The sequence below is a fragment of the Gasterosteus aculeatus genome, chromosome 8 (assembly GCF_964276395.1).
Source record: "Gasterosteus aculeatus chromosome 8, fGasAcu3.hap1.1, whole genome shotgun sequence".
Classification (NCBI taxonomy): domain Eukaryota; kingdom Metazoa; phylum Chordata; class Actinopteri; order Perciformes; family Gasterosteidae; genus Gasterosteus; species Gasterosteus aculeatus.
This window is the reverse complement of record NC_135695.1, coordinates 23243731-23254399: the sequence shown is the minus strand read 5'-3', so window position 1 is coordinate 23254399 and position 10669 is coordinate 23243731. Positions and strand designations below refer to the sequence as shown.

Genomic DNA, 10669 nt, shown 5'->3' with positions numbered 1-10669 from the left:
CAAACTAACAAACTTTGATACTTGGTTGGCCTACTTTGACTTCATCTGCTTCCCATCACCGCAGGAGGTTGAACTGACTTTGAAAAAAGCTGCTCTCATTTAAATGTGCTGCAGTCAGCAGATCACTTCTTATTAAACTTACAGTTACAAGATGGTGACAGTAGTTTCCAGTAGTCCTGATGCTTCTCAGGGGTTTTACAGTAGCATCTTATGTGCTGATGAACATTACAAACATAAAAATGATATTTACTGCCGCCTCTGAGCAGACTATAAATATTATATAGTGGTTTCTTATTGAGGGGCAAGGCTAGTAAAAGCAACTTACACTTTTAGTCCGAAAGAGACTTCACATTGAAAAGTAATAAAAATATTCCCATATCATGTCATTTAGCTTGCTGCGTATGTTCATGTTCACCAGTGTGTCACGACGGTCAGAGATGAATAATAGACTGAGACTTTCTCAAACTCCTTTTGCTGGTTATTTTCCATTTGTGACTTGAAAGCTTCACAGGGAAACCCCAGAAGTGTGATGAGGTGCATGTTCTCACAAAAGACACATCCAGCTGCAACTTTGATGTTTTTATACGTCAATTCAGAAGATGGGTTCAATCAAAGAAAGATACCTCGATGTGCTACTTTTTGTAATGTGAAGAGCTTTCTCATACTAATCAGATATGAACATTAATGCCACACAATTACATGACGCAAAACTTTAAATTCAGGAATCTGAATGAGACAAGTTACAAAAACTAATTCTCATTAAGTTACACAAATTAAAAATCCATTTAGTTACAAAAAGTAAATCTCATTTAGCTTCACAAATTTCATTTAGTTACATAAAAGTATGATCCTGTGTTCTCTGGAAAGTATTGAAGAAATTAGTTAGCTGAGATCATATTAAAAACTACAATGTATTTGATTGCCTGGTTTAATGCAGTCATGTTAATAGGTTGATCTTCTCGAAGATGATCTTCACTGGAGGACACCAGCGGGTCAGCGCGGGGTGGCGCAGAGCCGGTACGCTTTGGGACACAAAGTAGCTCCCAGCTGGAAGTCCAGACCTGGCTTCTCTCCATCCGGCACCGACAGGAAGAACCTCTGGAGGATGGAGGTGAAGAAGAGGAACAACTCCATCCTTGCCAGCTGCTCCCCGAGACAGACCCGCTTCCCTAATGGGACAAGACCACAAGTTTACCTGTAATAAATATGAATTCAAGCTGAATGTTCTCTTAATTTAAAATCATGTTGTGAACTATTTCTTATCATAACGGTTTACTCTTGGACTTTACAGCACGCTGGAATTATGTTTGAAATGCTTATAAAATCAATCAAGCTGGAGACAATGTTGGCAAAACCTCCTGGGATGTAATTGTTCATTCTGTACACATGACATCCATTGTAGTATGTCCATCCCAGGAGACGGATCCTCCTCCTCCTAAGGTTTCTTCCACTTTTTCATTTGTGTTTTTTTTTCCTGTGCTGATGTGAGGGTTTCGGGACAGAGGATGTTGCATGTCTACAGACTGTAAAGCCCTCTGAGGAAAATTTGCAATTTTTGGCTAAAATGAATTGAATGATATTAGTGGCATGTTCATTATCTGTAAGTGTGCAGAAAACCCTACTTTAATATGGATTTAGAACTTGAATGTAGGGCTGTGCGGTATGGCCAAAAATCCATATCACGATATTTAGAAAGATTCTGACGCTATCCCGGTATTACTTTTTCAAGTAAACGCATGAATTCTTTAACCCTGAAAAAGTCCGCCAGCTACCCGATCAGCTGTTTGCCGCTCGTAACTGGCCGGCGAATTAGCTTGTTAGCTCGTTAGCGTGTTAGCTTGTTGTGGCTCCTAGTGCCACCAGGGACTCGACAGACTTTGTAATGAGTCGTTTTCTGATCTAATGTAACTTACGTCAGATTTTCCAAAAGCCAAAACCCTCCAAATAGACACAGCTCCTCTGTTGGGCACAAGTTGTGTTGGTGCATCTCTGGTCTCTCGTTGTTCCTCCTGTATTGCGCTTTTCAGTGTTTTCATGTAGCAGCAGAGTTACTTCTTGTTGTGAGCTGTACCCAGCATGCAGTAATGTACAATTATTAGTGTTACAAATTGATTATGTGTCACAAGCTGTTGTGTTGTGGTGTTTTACCCTGTTAACGAGTGTTTGTTGTGGGTTGTTGTTGTTATACATTTATAACCATGACTCAATCTCAACACACGTAAGACAAGTAGCTCCGACCGCTGGACGCTTTGTGGTGACATGTAAAAGCAGTAGTTATGGCGTAACGCCGGTACGTTACCGGTATCCCGCCCAGCCCTACTGGAATGTCAATGTTAGTAATGACTTGGGACCATTGTTTACAGCTCAAACATTAAGGTCAGGGGTCAGGTAGCTCAGCTGTTCTCTCCTCCTCACTGACCTGCTGAAAAAGGAAGGAAGGCTTCTCTCTTCCTGAACTTCCCGTCCTGGTCCAGGAAGTGTTGTGGGTTGAAAGAGTGCGGTGTCTCCCACTCAGACTCGTCACGTAGAACCGAGATCAGCGTCGGCAGGACCAGGGTTCCCTGAGAACCCAATGTTATTCATTTCATTCCAGGATCAAATCCTCCCAAAAAGTAATTAAACTGTAGGAGAACTGAGCTCCGTAAGATTATGTTAATAAATCAAATGCTCTCAGATGAGCTCCTGAATGGACACACCAGGTATTTGTAAACTGTAAATGGCTGATCTACAACTACCACCAGAAAAGTGCATATAACCCCTAATCAACCCATTCATGTGTTTTCTACATGGATCATTTTATTACTTTAAAGCTATTTTAGCTAAATGTCATTATTAGTTATTTGGTTCACACCATTACATTATAAAAAGGTGACTTTAATGATGCTTTCACTTGAGTCGGTTTGTGAGTCGGAGAACAAAGAGGACGTGGTGTACCTTGGGGAGCGTGTACGGGCCCAGCGTGGTCTCCCTACTGGTCATACGGGCCACATTGAGGGGGAGGATGTCGGCCATCCTCTGGACTTCATGGAGGACTGCATCCGTGTAAGGCATCTGGTCTTTGTCTGCCATCGAGGGCGGCCTGGACGAACCCACGACGGAGTCTATCTCAGCCTGTACCGCCCCTGCACCAAGACCAGGAGATCAGAGGGTCTGTAGATCACTGAGGAGGAAACTGCCCCCACCATCCCACACAATTCCTCTGATAACACAAGACGACAGTCACATACGACACCTACACACACAGACACACACACACCTTGAACCTGAGGGTAGTGGATCATGTAAAGCAGGCCCCAGTTCAAGGTGGTCGCAGTGGTCTCCGTTCCAGCACCAAACAGGTCCAGAGTGCAGAAACACAGGTTACTAAAGTCGTAACCAGAGGCTTTGTCCTCCTCCTGCCAAAAAGAGAGCGCTTCCATAAGGACATGTAAAGGAGGACAGACACAAGGCAGACGCGCTGCTCACCTCTCCGATCTCAGCCAAGAAGCAGTCGATGTAATCTCTGGGGGAGGACGGGTCGAAGCTCTCTCTGTGTTCTTGGATCTTTATTTGCAGGACGTCCAGGAGAGTTTGTGTCAGAGAGAAAATCCTCTTGTGAGGTCCAGGAAGCCGACGCATCAGCCAGGGGAAAAAGTTATAAAGCTAGGAGGGTGAAGACATTCAACATGTCAATGCCTCTTGTTCTCCTAAACATGGATTCTCTTGAGTCATCGTGCGCATGAACATTCCTGCAATGGGCCTCTTTTCACAGAACATCTCTTGCTTAGTTGGAAAGCTGTAAATAATAATAAACTAACTAACTCTTACTGTCAGGGGACACTGGAATAGAAAGAGTCCTCGTCAGTAAATCTGTCCGCATGACGAGGCGCTTGTAAGCTGGTGTTAATACACAATGTGTATAAACTAAGAAACTAACAATACGCTTCGAGCCAATCAGCCACAAGAGCCTCTGTGTTTGAGCATTCGCCAGTGAGAGGCCTTATTACCTCTTAATACCTGTGGTTAACGCTCGCATTACCTTGTTACTTCTTAATATCTATTATTACCTCTTGATAACTCGTGTGTGCTCTTATTACCACTTGTTACAGCTTGTTCCCACTTAGTAACTATTCAACATCATGCTAACCTGTCGGTCTATAAGCCTGTTTACATAAATAGTAATTAGAACACACTTTGGACATATGGGGTCTAGTAAAACATGATTTAAAAGTGGGAGCTCAGCCCACCTGGGCCCAGAAGCCCCCCTGCAGGTACATCAACTCATGCATGGTCTGAAGGATTAACTGCTGCTGCTGGTTGGAGTAGTCGCAGCGATCGCCGAACACCAGGCAGCTGATGATGTTTGACACGGCTTTGCTCATCACAGGCTGTATATCAAAAGGTTCTCCTGTAAGATAAAGAGATGATGAAGTGGTGATCCTCATCAAGTGATCACGGCATCATGTCATCATTTCAAACTTACGTTTTTGAATGTAAAATGCTTATTGCCTGCCTGAATTTTTTCAACAAAGAAGATTAATATTATATTAATTGTGTGGAATTGCAATAGCATACAAGTTCTTAAATTGATGTTTCACCACTAAATTGTAATCAGTCAATGCGGATGTGATGTAGTACAGGTGGCAGGGGCGGTGGCCTGCACTGAGGCGTGAGATGATAGCCCCTCCCCTTTAAGAGGCATTCCCTCATAAAGGGGCGGGATTGGTCCTTTGCCTTTCTGAAGGGCCAGGACCTCGCTGAGGTAGTGACTCTCCTGCTGGATGGACGGCTCCAGGCTCTTCTTGCCAAGCCCAAAGTTTCTGAGTGTGCGGATAGCAAATCTCCTCTGCTGCTTCCACTGCTGTCCGTTGGCTATCACCAGACCTGTAGGAGTCAAAACCAGCATAAGGCCAGAGAGCTAACGGATACACCTCACGGCGAGCTAAATGCTAATGATGCCAACAAGATGCCATGGAGTCATTGCACCAAAGCTAGCACATGCTACCTTTGTTCCCAGCCAGTGCTTCAAACAGCGGGATGGAAGGTCGGTCCACGTAGTCCTCTCCTTTCTGGATCAGCGCCTCTCTCACCAGCTTGTAGCCATTGAGGACCACGATCCTTCCACCAAAGAGCCGAAGGCTGAAGATGTTTCCATATTTCTCTGCAAACTGAAGACACAGCTGTTGACCTACTTTCTCGTAGTCCAAAAAAAATCTGTCGAGCTACGCAGGCTAACATTCTATACCAGGTGTCAGACTGTAAAATTCTATACGCTTACATTCTATACACTTACATTCTATCTCACAGGTGACAAAGTCATGGCCCGCGGGCCGACTCCGGCCGTTTGCTATTGTGAGAATTACAGAAAGACATAAATTGCATTTCTATAAAAGTAGCTGCTATTCCTAAAAAGTCCACTGGGGGCCGCACTCTGTGAGTGAGCACATGCGATAAGGCTGGTGCAGGCTTCTGCGTATGCAGCGCAGTTGCGTCGACGCACTTGTTTCAATTCATGGTTCAAAAAGGCTTGCACGTGTTGCAGAGCAATTGACCGCCAGAACACTAGGTGCATCCCCACTGCTGCTTTTTATTGCCTTTTTCTTTGGGGACATATTTATTTCATTGTCCCGTATTTTCCTCCACAACTTTGTTCCCCTCGACCGGCAAACCAACGTTTGCGGAGATCTCCATAAATGAATCGGAGGCCATCCGCGCGTCCTTATAGCCCGCCAATGGCCATATTGGTGGTCATATTTACAAATTTATTCCGGCAAAAGTTCTTCAATTTGATTCATTGTCTTTTAAGAATCTATGTTTTGGCACCAACATTTTTTCCAATTTCTCTCGATTCTCTCTATAACGATTCTGTCTCAATTCAGAAAAGTTAATAATCTGAATATTTTTTTTTTTAAAAGCCCGTCTCGCGCGAGATATTTGCTCGCTCGCGGAGCGTGCACTTCCTCGCTCGCGAGGTTAGTCTCTGCTCGCGCTCGAAGGTGTTTTCTACGCGCTCGCTGTTGTTCTTTTTGACAGTAAGGGGGCGGAGCCAGTCACCATGGTCTCTACACCTGATTGGTTACAAACCCGGTCTTTGGATTGGCTGGAGTGATGCATTCACACAACCATAGAAGCCCATTTCCACACTAATGTAAGGGGATAAAAAGTCGAAATTATGAGATAAAACGTTGTCAAAACACAAACGCCCCCCTTCGGTAACCGTAGTGGAGCGTAGATGACAACCAGCTACAAGCATCATTTACCATCATTACCGGCACATTAAGAGCAATGCGTGCAGCTGGCAGACCGGTCCGTCAGTCTGAATCTGAATATCTAATAACTTACCGAACTATGGAGCAGCCTGCGCACATCTTACCTCATTATTTACATTTTCCAAAAAGTCGATCCGTATTGAAAGTTGAAGATATTCACAGATTTGGACTTTTTTCCGGTATTTTACAAATACGGACCGGTCTGAGACTAAGAGCAGCTTTTTCTTCATTTAAAAGAAAAATGAATCTGTTTAATTTTTTTTTATACATAGGCTACTTCCATATTGTGTTGAAATGCAAGCTGCATTGGTTCTTGCATTGTTGATAGAAAATCATATTTGTGACAAAGATTTTTTTTCTCTTATATAAAATGGTTGATTTTCTTTAATTATCAAATAAAGTAGGAAGTGATTAGCAACCTCTGAGTAGCAAACTCGGATTTGAGAAAATGTAGAAAATCGAGATGCATCGGTAATCGTTTTATCATTTTAGAATCGATAATCGGTTTAGAATCGAATCATTAAGCCTCTGAATTGGAATCGAATCGAATCGTGGGGTGCCAAGAGATTCCCACCCCTATTCTATACGGTAACATTCTATACTGTAACATTCTATACGCTAACATTCTATACTGTAACATTCTATACGCTAACATTCTATACGCTAACATTCTATACATTAACAATCTATACCGTAAGGTTCTATACGCTCACATTCTATACGTTAACAATCTATACCGTAACGTTCTATACGCTCATATTCTATACGTTAACAATCTATACCGTAACGTTCTATACGCTCACTTTCTATACCGTAGCGTTCTATACGCTCACATTCTATACCGTAGCGTTCTATACGCTCACATTCTATACAATCACATTCTATACCGTGACGTTCTATACGCTCACATTCTATACCGTGACGTTCTATACGCTCACATTCTATACGCTCACATTCTATACTGTAACGTTCTATACGCTCACATTCTATACCGTGACGTTCTACACGCTCACATTCTATACCGTGACGTTCTACACGCTCACATTCTATACGCTCACATTCTATACTGTAACGTTCTATACGCTCACATTCTATACCGTGACGTTCTACACGCTCACATTCTATACCGTGACGTTCTACACGCTCACATTCTATACGCTCACATTCTATACCGTGACGTTCTATACGCTCACATTCTATACCGTGACGTTCTAACCGTAATATACCTCTCCGATCTGCAGGTGGAACCGCGACGGGTTGATGCGGGGAAGGTCACCGAGGAACGGAAGAGACATCGGTCCTGGTGGGAAGTTCGGCGGAGCTCTGTTCTTCAGAACTTCCGCCAGCAGGAGAAACACGCAGAGAAATATTAAAATACTTTTTGCGTCCATCCAGTCAAAGCCGAGCGCGCTGGTTACGGCCTCCATTAGTGAGCTTAGTTGTGCTGAATTACGCTTTTACCAACACGACCGATGTTTGTGTTTCCCAACTGATTGAAAACAGTTACATAAGATAAGACTTCCTTTTGTGGCTTTGACCTTCAAAATAAATGCACAACACATTCACTCAGGAAGAGATGTGAGGCACGTCTAAGGCTTTTAGGTCAGGATTTAATCCCAATGTTTTAGTGTTGATTATTCATTATTGAGTCATGTCTCAATATAATGACCTACTGAGTCATTATTTATATGAATCTTTTTGAGACAAATTTGGGATAGCAAGTCATAACTAGGAACAAGTATAAAAATACTCTGTCGCGAGCAAGCAACCAAAATTCTAAGTTAAGATGCTAAAAAGTATTGAGAACCGTAAATCAGTGGATTCCAACTATAGCTGTGTTAAAGCATTGTTCACCTCCTGCAGCATCATTTTGCTTTATTTGTTTCACTGACTAGTAACAAATAGTTTTTTTTATCAATACGGTAAGGACCTAATACCTAGTACCTATCACACAGTGCACATGCCAAAGGGCCTTGTTTTTCCCCTCAGAGGGTGAGGGAGTGCATTAGTGTTACGTAACATTACTCGGAACACGTGAGACTTACCACCCTCACGCTCGTGGAGGCAAACAAGCTTTTGAAAGGAGGCCTTTTCAAGCATTCATCATGATTTTTCAAGCGCTTTGCAATTGTATGGACTTTACCAGCTGGTTGTTGTTGACTTTAGCCGCTTTACTTGTGACAGATGTGGTCAGGAACTGGAGGCTACACAGCTTTCCACCAGGACTCTGGGCGCTGCCTTTTCTAGGAAACATCTTTACAGGAGTTGACTTCAAGGCAATAGAGAAGGTGAAGTGCACAGAACCACTTTTGGCACGTTTCCACCGAGCGGTACGGTACGGGTCGGGTCGGTACCCTTTTTTTTTGTCTCCACTGCCAAAAGTTGAGAATGGTACCAAAAATCTGAACTGTACCACTTCTTGGGTACCCTTCCGTTGGGGTACCTGGCACAGTTGTTTGGTATTAAAGGGTGGAGCTAGACTCGCTGCAGAGCGTTGATTGGCTGAAAGAGTGTCGTCATTTGCGCGTGCCGCAAGGGGAAAGACAACACACGTAACACACTTGCAGCATGTAGCCTTTGCTCAAACAAAGAGTGTCGTCTCCTTGTGACAAACAACCACATATGGAGAAGCAGGAACAGGATCGGCTGTACGTCCTCCATTGTTGTTTGCGGTTAGCTTTGAGTTTTCGAATGACGTCAATCTACTTTCCGTCTTATACCACGCATATCAAGTGACGTTATCACTACTTTCTGGAATACACCACGCCTATCGAGTAAGGGTACTGTTGGCGGTGGAAACGCTCGCCAAATCATGGTTAACCGACCCGAGCCGTACCAACCCGACCCGTACCGTACCGTACCGCTCGGTGGAAACGCGCCATTAGTTCTTCTCAGGGTCCATTGTTGATATCTGAGGGGCAAAAAGAATGACAATAAATACCCCACAAACCAAATGGATGCATCTCAAAAGTTCTTCCTGATTAACTGTCTACTACTTTAAAGGCTTTATGCAATAACTGGATCACCAATTACATTTTATGGTTATAAAACGCTGTGTCTCATATTTAAACGATTAGTCAAATAATTAGTGAGAAACTGGGGGTCAGTACATTGACATCAGAAATCAGGAAACATTTATTGCCAAAATATGTGAAAACATACAAGGAATTTGTCTTGGCGGTTGGTGCGTGACAGTAGACAGTAACAATAGACAACAAGACAGCAGTACACAAGTAATAAAATAAAGTAAAATGAAATGCTAATGCAATGGGTTAGTAGAATAAGGCTATGGGTTAGTATAAAACAAGAGAATAAAGTTAGTTAAAAATTTAAAATATTAAAAAAGTTAAAAAATATCAAGCATAAAGTGCACTAGTGACAAAGTGACGAGTGACGACAAAGTGAGAAATGACAGTTAAAGTGACATGTGCAGTGTGAAGGGGAGTGACCGGTGGGATGTCAGAGTCAGTCAGTGGGGGACCGGCTCTGTTGATGAGCCCGACTGCCGACGGGAAGAAACTGTTGGTGTGGCGGGAGGTCTTAGTCCTGATGGACCTCAGCCTCCTGCCAGATGGAAGGGGCACAAACAGGTTTTGTCCGGGGTGAGAGGGGTCGGCTACCATCTTTTTACCTGCTTCAGAGACCTGGAAGCGAACAAGTCCTGCAGGGACGGCAGATTGCAGCCGATCAGCCTCTCTGCAGAGCGGAGGACACGCTGCAGCCTGCCCTTGTCCTTGGCTGTGGCTGCAGCGTACCAGACGGTGATGGGGGAGCAGAGGAAAAGCAGGCTGGTAATGAGTGTGAACACAGTTCTTGCATCTGTGCTGTTTGATAAGAATGAGTAGGAAACTCCTCACACCTTCAATCCTGGTCATTTCCTGGATTCAGAGGGCCAGTTCCGCAGAAGAGAGGCCTTCTTACCGTTTTCTGCAGGTTTGCTCAACACTTTCAGGAATGCATGGCACAAAACAGTGGGATTTTTCCAGCACACTGCCAACATTCAGTGGTTCAGGACAATGGTTGGTTTAGTGGTTTTACAAGCTGGTTCCCCTTAGGTAAACGTGGGTGTTTAGGAGAACATCTGGCCAGGATGGAACTGTTCCCTTTCTTACAACGCTTCACCTTCTCTCCTGTTCCTGGAGAATTGCCCAGCCTGCAGGGAGTGCTGGGCAATTCTAGGGGTGGGGGGCTTCACCTCTTCCCCCCAAGAGTTCCGGATCCTTGCTGAGCCTCGCTGAATTGCTTTCGTGGTTACTCATCCCCCCACTATGAAACACAACCGAATCTACTCAATAAATGTGAGGTAACAATTTGCACTCGGTTTGTTTGGGTAGATTTCACCACATGTTTAAAGTAAAGCATACATACGTTTTACAACTAAGATACACTAAAATAAATTAGGTAAACTGATTGTTGACAAA

At 43.7% G+C, this 10669-nt stretch overlaps 1 protein-coding gene across 1 annotated transcript; it reads right to left on the bottom strand.

Annotated features, from left to right (window-relative positions):
* Window positions 1–564: 564 nt before the first annotated feature.
* LOC120824305 (cytochrome P450 2J4-like) lies at window positions 565–7906 on the bottom strand. Its single transcript, XM_078107850.1, has 9 exons — window positions 7475–7906; window positions 4985–5147; window positions 4714–4863; window positions 4227–4387; window positions 3466–3642; window positions 3257–3395; window positions 2935–3122; window positions 2420–2561; window positions 565–1169 (listed from the first exon to the last, which is right to left on the bottom strand). The coding sequence occupies exons 1-9, from the start codon at window positions 7673–7675 to the stop codon at window positions 994–996; spliced, it is 1497 nt and encodes a 498-aa protein (XP_077963976.1). The 5' UTR covers window positions 7676–7906; the 3' UTR covers window positions 565–993.
* Between the last annotated feature and the right edge of the window lie 2763 nt (window positions 7907–10669).

What these genes read in the sequence shown, in the direction of transcription:
- LOC120824305 (XM_078107850.1), bottom strand. Translation starts at nt 7,675, where the DNA reads ATGGAGGCCGTAACCAGCGCGCTCGGCTTTGACTGGATGGACGCAAAA. An exon ending in TCCACCTGCAGATCGGAGAG is followed by an intron (nt 5,148 to 7,474) that starts GTATATTACGGT and finishes CTGTGTCTTCAG; the next exon opens with TTTGCAGAGAAATATGGAAA. An exon ending in CTTCCTTCCTTTTTCAGCAG is followed by an intron (nt 1,170 to 2,419) that starts GTCAGTGAGGAG and finishes TTGTCCCATTAG; the next exon opens with GGAAGCGGGTCTGTCTCGGG.